At 35.0% G+C, this 17432-nt stretch overlaps 1 protein-coding gene and 1 long non-coding RNA gene across 2 annotated transcripts in view; both read left to right on the top strand.

Moving 5' to 3' along the window:
- Nucleotides 1–17432, top strand: part of LOC105383155 (metabotropic glutamate receptor 2) — a 156762-nt gene that overhangs the window by 76544 nt on the left and 62786 nt on the right. Inside the window, exon 3 of the mRNA XM_048622486.1 lies at nucleotides 10952–11094. Coding sequence (XP_048478443.1) covers nucleotides 10952–11094 — 143 coding nt within the window. The remainder of the gene's footprint in view (nucleotides 1–10951; nucleotides 11095–17432) is intronic.
- Nucleotides 1396–3324, top strand: LOC125488859. Its single transcript, XR_007266543.1, has 3 exons — nucleotides 1396–2345; nucleotides 2703–2838; nucleotides 3083–3324. It is a non-coding gene; the product is annotated as an uncharacterized LOC125488859 (long non-coding RNA).

Here is a 17432-nt window from a genome sequence, read left to right as displayed (position 1 = left end):
CCCTGTCGATCAGAAGGATCCAATGCTAAATGAGAAACCACAAAACCTTAAATTTATTTTTAAGAATTCTATAGCATCTTTAACACGCCCTCTTAGAGCACGAACTCTCCCACGCCCTATGTTTTCGACGATGCATCATCAATAGAAATTAATAAAGTTCAAGTCTCATTCTAACAATCCCCAGGAACAATGTCCACCAATCTCCGAGCTTGATGTAGAGTGTAGAAATATCAAGTATCATTTTACCAAAACTAGAAAGAGAATTATTATTGTGAACCATTATTGCATTCATGTTTACAACTGATTCACAACTTTTCAATCCCCCTCCAATCCAGCAAAATGACAAAATTTTGTGTTGAAAATAATTTTTTTTCTTTAAGTAAGTAAGTACATGTTGAGTATAGAATATTATGAAGATACTGTACATACAACAGTATAATTTGACTATGCTGTCCTATCCTAACACCAAAATCTTCATAAATATTCTCTTTTGTATAGTGTTGTGTCATTAAGGTGAAATCGGAATCTTTCCTTCAGTGCAGGAGAACAGCCATGATATTTTACTAAAGCCACTTTCACTTAACTATATGTTTGTAACTACGTATTATTTTTCCAATACTTAGATTCCTAGATATTCAATTCACCACAACTCTCATCCTCTTTCTCTGATTCACGCCACTCTAATAAACATCAAGGCCTTCTTCCTCCCCACTGATTAAATCAATAAAATATAATGTATCTAATTATTAATTTTATTTTCTATCATTTACCTACCTAAATTTAAAAGAAAATACATCTAGTTTATTTACACTTTGATCAGAATGTGTTTTTAGTGTAAAGTGTATTTGTTTTCCGTCATGATCAACTTTTGTTATGTAGGTCTAAAGCAAATTGTTTCAAAGTAATTGTCTTTTTTGTGTAAAGTGTAGTGTGTCGTGTGGAGTCTGTAAAAGGTACTTTGTAAAGACATCTATAGCCTGTATAGACGTCGATGTGTTAATGCGTGCATAGCTAACTTCAATAATAAATCGACTAAAGCGTTTGTACCACGTTTGTGCCCGAGTAGAACCGCCTTTCTTCGCCAATTTACTACAAAAGCAAGACTAAGAGTGTATGGTGTGTAAATTACTTGAACCAATTTGCACACTACTAACTGACGGTCCGATATTATACCCATATTAGGGTCGGATGGCCGTGTGTGAGATGTCCCCACATATTATTAAGTTAGTAGTTTTAAAATGAAGTTAACTATCTTTTATAAAAAAAAAAATCTTTTAAGATTTTACTCAATATATATTTTTTTTTAAATTTTATTTAACATAAGTAGCAATAATTCTTGTATCTACACTAGTTGATCATTTGGAAAATATTTGTGAAATAAAGGTAACTTTTGGAATAAGTTTATTTTTTAGCTAAATAAGTACCTATATAATAGGTAACTACTCAATCAAGTTTTACAGAAACAATATACCAAAGTTTCCCTTATAAATGTGTGTGTGTGTGTCTGAACGAAGTATCAATAAACCCTTCATTTCCCAGTTGTATTTGTCATGATTATAAATCGCACTCAATATTAAATAAGTAAAACTTCATTCTTCATCATCCTTTAATCAACTATGTAAGACCTGGCCAGGTACCTTTAACATTCTTATCATTCAGACTTTAAAATGACGTTTAAAGTAGTTTTCTTCCTTCCACATTCTTTGCCCTTTCAATTTTTCGAAACATTATAATCACGACATAATCCCCAGGAAATGGCAATGTAAATACCCTACCCTTTTGTTTTCTCTGTAAAAGAAAATTATATCAGATCAATTTTACCAAAATTGAAAGTTCCTACTCTCATGTAACAGACAAATCCACCCCAATATTCCATCGATACCAAAACATTAAAATACCGCCATCTAGTTTTTTTTCTACAACCTATTACACTAATACACTATTTATTTTATCAAATATGTCTAACTACTACTTCTACTTCTACCATTTTCTACCCTCAGTAACTACCTAAGTCGAAAATAATGTTACTAGGTAACTAAAAATATTTCTGAGATATTACAACTCTCCTTCACAACACAACCCCTATTTGAAAAACACGGTCTCCATTATCCTTATTCTAGGCTGTTTGTGTAAATGTGCCTTACCTGTCTAACTGTCAAATTTATTAAAACTAAACTGTCAATGTCAACCTGACATAACCTTAACCTGTTTGGCTGTTTTTTTTTTCCGCACTAATCAAAACAAAAGCATGCGTCGTTGTGTTCAACAACATCGATCGCACGAAGAAATCTAAAGTTTACCCGATTAAACTTACGAAACTCTAAAATAATGAGTGAATCTTACAGGTAAGTGTCATTATTCTTTCAAATACCCTGTATGCATGCTACTAAACTAAATTCTCGACCTCAAATTATAGATATTCAAAATAAACAACACCTGAATTGTTAGTTATTCATACGTACAAAAGCTCTGTTTTACGGATCTTGTGTTTATAATAGATCTATTGTTATAAAAATCTAACTCAGTTAAATATCTCCCATACAGTTTTTAATACCGACCGACAAAACTAACCAACTTATTTTAACTTATTGTCAACCCCTCACCTTTTAAATAAGTATCCTAATCATTTGCTCTTCATCTCCTACATTTACGTAACTAATTTTATTTGAAATATATCTATATAATTATCTATTTTATTTCAGGATCAAACATACAATGCAAAACCAACAACACTCCTTGTTATAAATTCCATGATAAACCACTGATCAAACCATCCACTGTGACAAAACATTCACAATGCCTCACTACTTATAGACCAAAGTTAAAGTTCTTCGATAAGTAAGTACCTATCTCTTTTCTACATCATGTTGTAATACAGTTTTATTTAAACTACCTGTACTTAGATTTTGTTATACTGCTATGAAAATCATACCCCTGTAGATCCAATATTGATGACCTATCATTGCTATATACCTACTTAATTTATATTGAACTAAATAGTCTTTTCATGAATTAATTACTATAATTATGTAAATCCTCATAATACCTAGCTTTTTTAATTAAATTCTATTCTTCTTTTCAGGATATGACATACTTTTTGAATGCTGATGATGATGATGATGTTCTATATTTGACAACCAAACTCTGAGACTATACATATACTATGAAGTAAACATCCTGACTCAGGTGAAGAAGCGGATTGCAACGGCACTCAAATAGGAACAACTAAACTACCCACATCATTCTTAACTTACAAAGAGTATATTGATACTAAATGAGGTCCTAGCCTACTTTACCTGGTCTAACACTTTATCAACAACAGTAACTTGCTATACATTAATTGTTTTCTAAATTTATTGTTATATCTGACGCTACCCTTTCATCACAGAACATTTTTATTATTTTTTCTTTCAAATGAGATTAATGTTATATTTTCTTTTCTTTATTAACTGTAACTCATACTTGTATTTGTTTAGGAAAATGTCTGATAATATCTGCTACTAATTGGCTCTCTGAAATCTGATAATCAAACATTTGGGCTTTTCCAGTTACTCTAAGTTAGGATGATAGCATAGATAGTGTTACAGTTCTATCCCAACTCCTATGATCAATGTTGTATAACATATCTACTCTTTCAGACATTCAAGTATAATAATTTAAGAGCCTAGTTTAAGTAGTCGATGATGAGCAAAGATCCGATCCAGAAGCACAATCAACCACATCAACAAACCGGAGAACCCGCACAACAAAACTCATACAATCAATACCAAACCGAACCAACCCAGCCAAAAGGATAATTAATAATTATAGACTAGTTGCTATAAGTACCGATTCCCCCGCAACCAGGCCAGTCCAGCCCGGAACCAACTATACAAGCTCCGCCACGCAAACTCCTCGATCCACCGATGCAGCCGACCGCACCTCCAGACCAAAATCCCCACCCCTCATCTACCTGGGCCAGAATTTCTATATCTATTCTAATCATTTCAGGTTGTTCATAAGGACTAAAATGCGCCGCCTATTAGTTAAGTACATTTGTTTTATTATTTTAATTTTAATAAATACCTATATTTTTTTACTGCTTTTATAGGTTTAAACGTTTATCAAAAATTATTTTATCAAAAATAAAACTATAGCATTATTATTTACCTACAACCCCTATTCACTAATAATTCTCTAATCAGCTACATAATCAGAGAGACCGTTCATAATGATTCAGAGCAACACTAATATGACCTACCTACAGATAAATCAGTCTTTATACAACTATGTTTTATGTTATTCTTCTTCAAAGGTAAGTAACTTATTAAATTTCATAAATAATGTCCTGAATAAGAATCCATTATATCCAACCCCTGATGATGATTATTATTGTTTCCTCTCACTCCACAAGGAGCTTAGTCTTATACAACCCCTAATCTTTTATAATTCTGTAATGAAATACATAACATTACTACAACCCCTCCTTATTAAGTAAAATTTAATAAATGAATTATTTTCATTTTCCTCATCCTAACTTTATTAACTACCTACCTAGCTATCTTCACAAATTCTTTCCTATTACGTACCGTTCCAATACAAAACCTAGCCTCTTGCGCTTCCTATTTCATGATAAATAATTCTTTCGTTTATAAGTTCGATCACTCCACGGCAACAAATTGTGATTATATCAAGGATATAATCACTTTCCTACCCCTAGTATGTAACAAATCATTACGAACAAAACGCAGAGAGACTTATTATAACGTAAACATGTTGAGAGTATTAGTAAAGTGAGAAATTATAACTTGCAGTGATTTTGTGAATGTAAAATAATGCAGACTGCCAAAATATAATACTAGTCTGTGACGCAATAAAAGTTACTCTGTTAAAAAAAATAACCTTCTGTCTTTTTGTTGTTTGTGGTGCAATGCTGCATAAAGTTTTTCGAACTAAAAACAAACTTTTGAAACTTTCTTCTATCCATAAAATTAAAAGAAATGCCTTTATGTGAAAACCGCCATATTGAGTAAATAGTTACTTACTTATCGCAAAGGCAAACAAAAAACCTTAATGTTTTTTCGAGACAAACGTAAGTTACCTATATACTATGCAAAAGAGTGTTCAATATTGTGGTTTATTTGTAAATAAGTACTATCTTAATCAAATTGACTTGTAAAATTTCAGATAAAAGAACAGAAAACTAGCTGCCTGACATCTAACATGAAGAGATGAAGCAAATTCCCTAATATCCTGGTCACGGCACCAAATTGTAACGTTTCGCCTACCCTGCCGGCTACTTAACTCCTACCTATTGGATTTACTAAGAAGATATTTGAAACTACAACAAAACTTACTTGAGTGAAATAAAAGTGAAACAAATACTGCTTTGAATTGGCCATGAAACATCCAGGGAAACCCTACGTTGTGATGTAACCCAATAAACGAAAGATAGTGAATTAAATAAAACTATGACCTAGAACTGATTACATACTTCCTACCTGCCTATAATTATTGACCTATATACTACAACTTTGATGTATAACTTTTATTTGTACGATAAATACATATTTACAGGTAAGTACATAAAGATAATAATATAGATAATAATGTTTTTTGGTGTTGGTTAATAAGGGAAGCCCCTCCATACGCTTTGTAGGCCTTGATCACTACACCCGATTGAATCAATATATAAGACTCTAAAATAGATAAATAATAGCAAATATTCAATCGGAGCCCTCGTGGAACACAACCATTGACTTGGACATTCCTCCGACCAACTTATTAATCACTTCCCTTGCTCCTAACCTTATATATTTACATGTTTTATATTTATTTCATGTAAATAAATCAACATGAATACATGTTGTCAAAGCTAAAGGGACAATCATATTTATAATCATAAATATACTGAAACTAGAATAGTTCAATAATTTACAGTATAGTAACTTTATTAAATCATGAATTTCATAATAGATAAGTATTTGAAAATATAATAATATGACTCTAATTTTGTAGCCAAGTGGGAAGTGATTTAGGTATTATTTTAAAAGATTAAATATATAATATGAAATCTTTGATCTTATTGGAATATAGGATAATTGTTATGAAATAGTGAATATTATATAAACTTATTCAAATATATTATAAATAGTTGTAATAAATATATCCTAGCTAACTTTATTCCTACTATATCCGTGCTATCTTTATTTACATTAGAATTTATTGATTTAACAAGGAAACAAACACTTCTATGGGTAAGAATTTACATAACTTTCTGAAAATATGCAAATTTGACAGGAATCTGATCTTCCTTCAAGCCATTTGTATTTATTGAGCAATATAGGACCAGAAATGATTTAGTTTAAGTATCTAGGACCCTTATTTGTGATATCTTGACACTTATTAGAGTAAATTTCTCCGTCAATCAATTCTTTCCCTGCGCTGTTACTTGTTTTTAAACTCAAAGTCAAATAATCTTCTCTGCCATATAGATACTACAATAAATCATCTTTGAAAAGTTTATTTAAGTATGTATCTACTTTATTCTTTGAATAATTACTATAGCATAGATTCTATAGAAGTATTTATTTACCTAATGAAAAATCAATAATTTGAACAAAGAACCATAGAACAAATTTGAAGGTAGGTGTATATTTTTTATTTGATAAGAATTTATTATTTTTGAAGTGAGATCTATTGTCAGGTTTTAGTTATTTGATAATCATCATCATCATCATCACCAGCCCGCTTCTGCCTATTTGTATCTATCCAGAAGTCCCTATTCTAAACTAAAATAAGTTGAACCAAAGCTAAAATAAGGGAATGTGTAATGTGTAGGTTTTTCTCTAGCTAGCTAAATACTGAATGAGCGAGGTAGAAGACCTTTAGTGTACCTATCTAATCCCTATACCAGTGTGATGGAAATTGCAGCCACGGGTTAGCGTCCTTCAAGAAATAAAGTGTAGGTATAACTTCTCAATCATATACGAGAGACAAAAAGTAAATAGAAAGGTGACTTAGCTTCGCACACGGTGTTCCGCCTCGGCTCCACGCGCCTGGTCCTCAAGCTCCCACGGCACCGATCACTCCCTCCATCTGACCGTCTGCTCAACACGGCTGCTCACAAAAAAGTGAAAGGTGCCCACGCGCTGCTCGCTTACGTGGATATTATCGTCTACCCTCTCCTCGCCGATATCAATATTAAGGCTCACCTACACTCAGAATAATTATCTTGATTATTCTGTGAATCGCAATCGGTACAACAAAGCTTGGCACGAAGTTAGCCGACACTCTGAATGATTTCATAGACTACTTTTTCAAAAATCCCACGGGAAAACCCTTCCAAAGCGCAACAAATCCCTCGGAACATCCAGTCGTAGTTTAAATTCATTATTTGCGAAATAGTTAATGTTTCGGCATCGATGGAACATTACAAGTGGTCAGGTTACTTTTCCCCAGATTGTACAAAAGTGAACTTAAAGCTGTTTATGCCACTGAATATGCATCAATACAAGCCGGAATTGTTTATAGTTCTGAGACTAATTACGGCCTTGCATCTACACAGTCATCATCATCAGCAGCCTGTAGTCGTTCTCTGGATTGTAGTTGTTCTATGGAAATAGGACTCTATATAGTACCTACCGACCTAAAGTCGCCAGTCCATTTTATTATGATTCATTACGGATTAACTAATTGATTACGAATTAAACAGATACTACCGAGAAAAGGGTAAATATTAATATTGTATAGACAGTCACATCACCAGCTCGCGTGGAAAAGCTCCGCATTATCGCTGCATCAGGCAACCGCCGCGTCTCTCACAATAGCATTAAAATAATTGACATCACAATTCAATAAGTATTTTGCTGAAATACACATGTCCACCATTATTCACTTATTCAAAAATATTTGTGCAATAAAGTTTATGATAAATAGGTATAAGCTATGAAATACGGAAGAACTGAAATCGCCTCCTGTATCAAAAGTGTTATTCGTTTGTGAGCCAATTTTCCACAAAAGTTAGAAACAATAACTCGCTCTTGTTTGTACGTAACTTTTTCACGGCTTTCGCTAAAAATCCATTCGACTTTTAAATTGTACAAGAGGAATCCGTCAAAATGGAATTTGTACAATCAGTATTAAGTCAGTCAGCGTACGATCGTAAAAAGGACGGTGGAACAAATCCAGATGACGATTGGTAAAACTGAAGAGGCTTACGCAGGGTTGACGACATTCAGGGGCCTACTCCTACTGCAGGAAGACTCTTTGTGTGCAAGTAGGTCGCGCCTTTTCAGCGACATATACACTTTTGATCTTTAAAATTTTCTGAGTCTAAAAAGGTTTGGTTAACGAATATGTAAAAATTACAGACTAGGTCATATTATTATTTGTAAAATATTTTTCCGATGAATTAAATCATTTAGACTTTGGTAAATTCAGTATTTTTGGGTTTATTACTATGTTGTTGTTACAAGCATAATAAGTAATAACCAGAATAAATTATGCCTTGTTTTCGATTTACGATTAAAATTTACGGCTTTGAAAGCTCGTATTTTCTCGTATGCACCATTTTTCATTATAGTCAAAGTAGCCCCCCAGGGTCGGTTCGCGATCCACATTTGCCGGTCGTCCTCTGCATGAAATTCAATTTTGAAACGCAATTTTTCAGTGTCAAACTAACTAACGAGCGAGCGACCCGAAATCGTCGGCCTTTCAAACAAAATGTACAAGAGCCTCGCTAGTGTCTATTTTCATATTTTTTACCTTCGACCATTAAAAGAGTGTGTTTTAAAAACATGGCGGGTCTCCCTGACAGTCTGTGTATTATACGGATACGGATGGACTGATTTGAACAAAATTATTTGCATGCTTTACAGCCTTACAGCAGCCTATGTGGCTATCTAGAATATTCTTAGCCAGTTCTTTATCAAACATAAAAAACCGATAAGTTTTTTAATGTCAGCTAATTATTTTTATTAATTTATGCGGTATTAGCATTTCCAAAAAAACTTAAATTTTCGGATACCAATTATTTAGATCTAAGATTTGTTTGTGATATTTTGTTTGTGTGTGTGTTTGAAATTTTAAATAGGCTTTCTTTCAATATAATAAAACTAATATTACTATGTAACTATAACATCTCTTTTTAGCAAGAAAATATGTTTAACGACCGCAACTCATTTTAAAGGAACCTAAAAATAATGAAGTCACGACGTGGATCGTCTGCGGCCATGTACTGAAGAATTTCTTTGCATAAAATTTGAATAAACTATCAAGATAACAAAGCAAGGTTAAAGTTTAAAAAGAAGACAACGAAATACTATACAGCGTGTAACTTATTCAAGTAAGGAAGATAGGAAACTCCACTTCTGAACCAAAGCGTTTTCCTAACAGCAGGTGACTCGGTAGACACTTAAGTGTAGTGGGCAAAAAGTTTATTTTTAATGCACAAAGATACTCGTAACGTCTAGTGCAGTACACATTGTCCACCCTATTTGATAGAAGAGGACAAGTACAGAGCTATCATTTATAACTATGCATGTCTATGATAATAAGTATGAAATTTGGTTATAAATGGGTATAATCGAATCTGTCTTTTAAATGATTTTAGTAGGTATGTGAAACATAGACAGAGCATAGGTTTTTGGAATAAATGTCATAATAATAGTAAAATAATATTATTGTAAAGTTGTAAACGATCTTATCCTATTATAGCCCGCCATTTTAATCAAAAGAGCATACGGAGCATACCGTTAATAGCGCAGTCCTTAAGAACAGACATACGAAGCTCGCAGACACGAATATACCATTAATTTCTGCCAAGAGTCATGCATTCCCTACTCTGAATAGTGTAGTGGGTACATCTACTACCTATGTGTAGCGTCTACACGCTCGTTGCACGCACACACACGCACACACATGCGCGCATACAAATTGCATGAAGTTCTGTCCAAACTAGAGGTGCCCAATTATCTACAAAAATGTCCATTTATTTTCCTTCAACTTGTTAAAAATACCTGTTTTTTTGTCCATTCAGGATAATTTATTGAATGAAAGTTGAAACAATTTTATTTTCGGCTTAAATACCTACTAAAATATTTGATAAAAGAATATGTATTGTATCGATTGCCAAAAATAAAAGATCTTTTTTGCTTAGCAGCGAAGGTACATTTATATTTTGTTGGTAGTTATATCTAGACTTATCTAATACCTAGGTACATGCATATATCATACTCATCAGCCTGTAGCAGTCTACTGCTGGACATAGGCCTCTCCCGAAGCACGCCACTGCATACGATCTGTAGTTATCCACAAAAACTACATAAAGTTTAAAAAATATAATTTTATATTTATTTAGGTAGCGTTGGTATCGATAATAAAAATATCCATTCGAAAATTCGAAAGTGCCGTTCGCATCACGAATCTCTAGCTTTTAAACTATGCGCGACACAGAAGCATATTCATAAAACCACCGTTGACTTCCATTGTGTGCAGCAGCATTAAAATATGATTCGAGGAAATACGAACTATTTCTGATATTTTCGAAGCAGTCAAAGAGGATATTTTGTGCAGCAAAACAGGTCAAGGATATTTCATTTCGGTGTAAACCCGCTTCTTTCTTACAATTCTCTTCTTTGTAACAATCTGCATCACATAATAATACCTATCACATAGGTTTTTCAACAAATGAGGCCAGCCCATGGTCTCTTTAGGTTATTTTAATTTTACACTCTGAGCAATGTACCTAAGTATTTTTGGATCTCTCAGGAATCATTTCAAAAAGCACCGGATTTGTGATACCAAGTTAGTTGCACGTAAGAGAGAATTCCCTCACCAATACATTCATTATTTTGTTATCAAAAAGAAACTCAAACGACCTTTTTTGCATTATTGACGGCGACGACGTTGTTCGCTAGTTTTTTGTCAACTTGAGCGCGTACAAAGATAATTTAATCTGATGTGGTTGCAGGTTCGATCAGCAACATCGACGACGCGGAGTTCGCGTGCAACGCGAGCGCGGTGCGCAAGGTGATCTCCGGCGTGGTGGGCGCCGCGTCCTCCGTCACCTCCGTGCAGGTCGCCAACCTGCTGCGCCTCTTCAAGATCCCGCAGGTACAGCACTAGCAGTCAGCACATCACTAGTGGAAACTGGAAAATGTGACCTTTATAATACCAATACGCTGCTCAGGGCTACGGGGCGGTGACTTCTGACTTGTTCACTTCGTAACTTTTTACTTTACTTGTCTAAAACAAAGTTAGGAATTCAAGAATTAGTGTTCCAAGTATTTCTCTTTACTTATACTTTTTCATTGACCGAAAAACTAAGCAGTTTGGAAAGTTTTATTCAATGAAAGGGTTAGTTGAAGAGAAGTTCTGTTTATATTTTATTTTATATTCGAAGTATTTTAATCACCTTAAAACCTCTTGAGGTGAGACGGGAGTAATTGGAACTCCAACTATTGATGAACGTCGTCGTTCGTTCTTACACAAGATGTTTCTAAAGATTTTACCCTCCTTGTAGCTGCATCTTCATGGCTATTAGTGCTGTAAAACAGTTATCATGGTTAAAACATAAATTCTAACATGTTTGAAGTGGTTTACTGGACTAAACTACCTGAAACAGTCACTGTTTAATTACTTTTGTTTTTATGATTTTAACTTCACACCTCTGGTTATACTATGTGCCCAAAGTTATAGTCAACAATTTCTTTCTCACTTTCAGTCAAAATTGCTATAGGTACTGATACGTATGGTAATTCAGTTTGATAAATACTTACCTAGTTACTAGTAATTGTCTGCTGGAGTACCAACATATTTTACGAGTACGAATTTACTAACAATTTAGATCTAAACAGTAATATATCAGCCATGAGGCCGTCACATGTCCGTCCGGTGCCGCTGGATTCCCGTCACAATTTAAAGCTCAATTCACTGTCGAGTCATCGTCGATCACGGGCTAGTGGTGGACGTGCGGCCGTTATTGTCGCTTGCTGCATTTATGGGCAACATGGCGGAAACGACCGACGAATTAGACTGCGTTTCCAGTAGGGAAACCCTCACTCGTTGCTAGTCGCACTGTGAACAATACCTATAGAAAGAAAGAACGAAAATTCGTTTATTTCAAACACACACAGTAACAACACATATATTCACAGGAAAAGGTTCAAAAGTAGGTAATAAAACTAAATAAAAAATGAGCATGAATGTTGCTTCTTGGTGCCGAAATGGGTTAGCTAGAGCTCAGCTTGATGCTACAGGTATACTACACCAAAACCATAGCGCTGGTTTTCAACTAGAACCCTTGGGTGAAGTCACGGTAAGTCCATAGTACTGTGTGCTTGCCCAGTCAGGCGGATTTCTATGAAAAAGCTTTCCACAGCAATCTACTAGGTATTAATTACCGCTTCTTCTGTGAGTTTGTCTGATTATAGGACTTGAGTACTCACTGTGACTTGGCTCTATGGATCGATGGAATGCTAATTCAGTATCTCCACGCCAACTTCTGAAAGACATAACTTTATAATGGGGATGTCTGAATGAAGAACCTGCTTAATTCGGCGATAATGACCACAATTAAACCGTTTGAAGTTGCCCAACTCGGCGCATCTGGTGGAAGTTTCTTCTGAGCTTCAATTCGTCTTTCATCGACTTAACGAAGTCTATTAATGGCGGGCTGTTGCTTCCGTGCAACCGCTCTTATTTACATTTTGATTTTTATCGTGCGTTTACTCATGAATTCTTTACTTGACTGACATATGTACATACTTGAAAAGACTACATAGTTGCAAAGTAACACGTTGTGCTTCTAGCAAGCGGGGGGAGCACGAAAGTACCTAAAACACTGAAGTGCAGTAAAAAAGTTCCACGTGCCATTCACGTTCCATATTCCAGACGTACCGCCTCCGAGTGGCAAGTATGAAGGAGCTTTTAAGGTAAGCGTCCACCTACTGCATCGTACGCAACGGATGCATCGCATACAGTAATCTCTGTATAGAAATTCATACACATTCGTGCACTTCATCGGCATTGCCGACGCCATTTTTACATACATTTATGACAATCCGTTTGATGCCATACGTACAATATCTATAGGTGTACCTTAAGCCCCAGTTTCATCATACTCGGTTAAGCAGGGATTAGTTGTTAACTTATTATAACTCATCTGTCAAGAATTTAATATGAAAGTGACGTATAATTGATGAGCTAATCCCTTGTTATGATCTAACCGAGTATCGCGAAACCAGGCCTTAACCCGCGAGGCGGCGGCGGCGGCGGCGCGGGGGCTATTTACACAAATGGCTCCAGCATGCGCCGTCCTATCGACGGTAGTAAACGTTATTGCAGTTCTCTACTTCTTTTATACGTTAAGTATACTTACTACTACTACTACTCTCACAACTCGCACTGTTGCGATAGGGATTTTCAGATTAGATTTCTTGGTGTACCTATGTTAAGACATTTAAGGCTGAGTTCGGTCACTATTAAATTAAAATTATAAAAAAATCCTGATCGGACTAAAACCATAAAAACTAATAATACCTTCTAGGCGTTAACAATTACAAGTAAAACGGTTACCTTCTTGTGTAAAAATAATATATTTAGGTATATTATATTTTAAGCTATACATGCTTATCTACAGGTATAATAGTCTATGAATAGTACAACATCATAATGTGTCCTAATAATATCGTAAAAAATTATTACAATTCTCGAAACAAAATTTAATACTCATTCTGAAAATACTCTCAGAAATCGTTAATAATGTGAGAAGTTACGTATTTTCTTCATGAAAGTAGATAAGGGTTAGCTATGATTATTTTTATCCCCCCAGCAAAATATCCACGTAACTGTTAACGTTTTAACCAATAAAAGATAAAATACAATGTATTTAACCCCGCTCGCGCGATATTCTTAGGAAAACAACCGTCAGAATAACAATGCAGATTTTGTCTAGAATAAAGCTGCAAGCAAAAATGCAGAAACTTTGTGGCAAAAACTTTGTAAGGCAATCCCGGCGAATGCAGCCAGATGTTTGCAAATTGACCAACAGGATACAACTGCAAGTTTGTAGAAGCTAAGTTTACTTTTCCATGGCAAGCCACAAGTGAAGTGGCATCACTTCAATAAAGTTTATGGGTGGAAATGTGGTGTGTATCATGTTTATTTATAGTATTGATGCATTTAGAATTAAAATAGATAATAGCACGATGATCTCTTTTACGTTTTTTGATGACCGTAATTTTTTTACGTTTCATCTAAAATGATACCTGTGAAGTTATGGAAACTTCTTGAGCTTTGCGGTTTCAGAGATATCTCATAATGGACTTCTATAGATTTTGTCTCTCGACTTATTGTGTGAGTCGTATTATCCAATGAAATGTAATTAATTGACAGATTCGTAATAGTGTTTTTGCGTAATAATGAAAATTGTGACCTACTATCACAGGAATCATTCTAGCTAAAACGAGGTATAGCAGCTACCTGTCTTGATTCGGTCCAACAAGTTCAAAGCTTTTTAAGGCTCCGCCGCGCCTTTGCAGGCTACTTTCAAAAGTGGGTACTTACAAAAAAGAGCGAGTGAAAATGCTGTTACAAAACTCATAAGAAGAGAATGCTCTCCGAGGAGGTCTAAAGCACAATACAAAGGGATAATAGCCAGACGTTTTGGAAAATCTGAACGCTTTAGTGCTATACGCAACATGTAGTAAATACTCACCTTATTCAACTCCATTTAGGTGTCGCCAACGATTAAATAAATAATTGTTTGAAGTCTCGTAGTTGCGTATGTGTGTTATGAAATATACTTATGTGAATATGCTCGAAGTCGAAAGCACTAGTTATCGTTTCGAGGGCACTCCCAGGACCTAATTGGGCCCTCAAACAAAAATATTCCAACAATTCCATACGCATTATCAGTTATAGCTGCGTTCGTAACTATTTGTGTGTGTTTGCAACAAAAACAAATACTGGAGGGTTACTCTATATGACGAAAAACTAAGTTGCGCCGCTGCTGCGCGAGCCACGACTCTGTCTCGTTGCATTAAACGTGCCGATTGCACGAACGCTCACGTTCGTTAGTTTTTCGTCAGTATAAAGTATCCCTCCAGTATTTGTTTTTCCGGGAAAACCCAAGGTCGCTATCTGCCGCCAACTTCACTAACAAAAGACCCGTTTTTACAGTCGCACTCTTCCGTAGAGAGAACCGAGTTTTGTAAAAGAAACAAAGTCAAAGCGATAAGCGCCGGCTCCCGCTCCACTGGTGGCTGAGATCTGCTGCTGTTGGGATACGATACGAAATCCGCTTCTGGTGCCGCAATGTACTGCGATTTATTTTGCCACCTCTCATAGGTGCAATATTCTCGGGTCCTAAAATAATGTACTTTAAACATTATACAGGTGTTTCAAAAAGGGTAAACTAAGCCGAAAGAAGGTGACTCAGGCGGTCGTTCTGAACAACTTTTGTTCAACGTGGTTTGGAAATTTGAGAGAAAAAAAAGTTCTTCTCTATAGTAAAAAGTCACGTGACGAACAAAGTTTCTGTAGAAACGGTCTTTTTTTCTTGATCTTTCGAAACTCGTAGAACAAAAGTTGTTCAGGATGACCCTTGAGTCACCCCCTTTTGGCTTAGTATACCCTTTTTGCAACACCCTGTATATCCACTGTGGTAGATAATTACAAGGCATGTTCCCTAACTGTGCGTCATTGCTGCATCATTAATATTCTGCGTCACTTCATCCTATCACTTCCGACTGGATGAACCATTAGTATATTGGGTGTGCGACGTGATACGTCTTTCAGACGTTTCCCATTTATGTTTCATTATGAAAGACTTCCTTTTACGGCGTTTCAGATTCAAGTTTTCGAAAATATAGTAGTCATATCAGGAGATCACAAGCAATGAAAAAGTTCCAGTGACAATAGCACCGATTTACTGCTAAACGGAAAAGACGCCATCTGTAATATTGAAGTACATTTAACAGTGCATCAGAATATTATTACATAACTACAAACGTAAAAAAATACTTTAAATTTTAATTAAGTATGTAAGTATGTTTAAAATAGGGAATATGCGTAATTTTTTTTTATACTTTTATTGGATAGTTTTACCTCACTTTATTATAGTAAAAAAAAATTCAACGCCAAAATAAGTAATTTAAGGTATTTTAAAGAAAGTTAAAAAATTACAACCATCACGACCACTTTGAAATTCCCGTCAGGATGGCGGGCTGTCGTGACGTCATAATCGTTTAATTTCACGGCTCAGAATAATGAGTCCCGTCAGTCGGCATAGATTTTTTACCTAATCAAGTAATCACAGAGTACTTTTGTATTTTCAACAAACCAATGTTGTCATGGTAACAAACGAAAAAGGAAGTGTATAAAGTGTGATCAGTGGCTATTTTGTAATGGTAATAAAGTGTGACCAGTGGTTGTTTTGTAATGGGAGCTCGTAAATAGCTGCTAGTAGCTCTTTTGAAATGGGAGCGCGCAAACCAGAGGACCTTTGTACACAATATTACGCTATTATGGCAATATGAATATAAAGTAATATTTGTATTGTATGTATAAGTACTTACTGTAACTTTGGTTCTCAGTAAGAGAGACTAGGGTTAGTGGGTCATTCTATTCTATTATCTGTGGGGGTGTAAGAACCTGCACCTGGCTCTCTTGAATGGAACCATTGTGCATATCTCAAAGGTCTAAACCCCCTTATCTAAACTATCGAATAAGAGTATAAAAATGTATGCATATTCCCTAATATTTGGGCACACGGCTCTCGACTTTTCAATAGTCTTTGCTGTCCTTTTCCGCAGCTGGCCACAGTTTACTCTTTCATACTGCGTAATAAATTTAATGTGTCCAGTTCTTCTGATTACGAGAATTCTTCCATAACTTAATTTAGAAAAAAATAACAACTTTTGAAATATACTAAAGACTGCCATTATAACCTAAAAGTAGAAAGAGCAACTTGTGTTATGTTCATGTCATAATACTTACAATACAAATTTAATTTTATTGTGTTGCAATATGGAGCATATTTGAGTGGCTCGTTGACTAGCGAATGGCTGTTTACGCCTCATTACATTAGAACAACTAATGGCAGCCCATACACTACCAACAAAAAATATAAAAAGTCCTAAACTTTGCAAACAAACAAGCATATCAAACAAGAAGTGGAGAGGTTATAGGAGGCTAGGATCTACTCGTATTGGAAGAATTTTTATGTGATCCATCGTATCTGATCACAACGAGCATCAGAAATACTAGGTGACATTAAATTTCTTTGTTAACACTTGACATTTATTTAACTATACGCAAACGCAAAGAAGTTATTATTCTGAGATTGATATATAAAGAATTATGACGTCACATCCGCCCTAAGAAAATGGGTGACGTTTCTCGGAAGTTAGAATTTACCGAAGTTTTTTTGTACTTTTCAACTTCATTTA

Source organism: Plutella xylostella, chromosome 8 (assembly GCF_932276165.1).
Source record: "Plutella xylostella chromosome 8, ilPluXylo3.1, whole genome shotgun sequence".
Lineage (NCBI taxonomy): Eukaryota > Metazoa > Arthropoda > Insecta > Lepidoptera > Plutellidae > Plutella > Plutella xylostella.
This window is presented reverse-complemented; position numbering and strand designations above follow the sequence as displayed.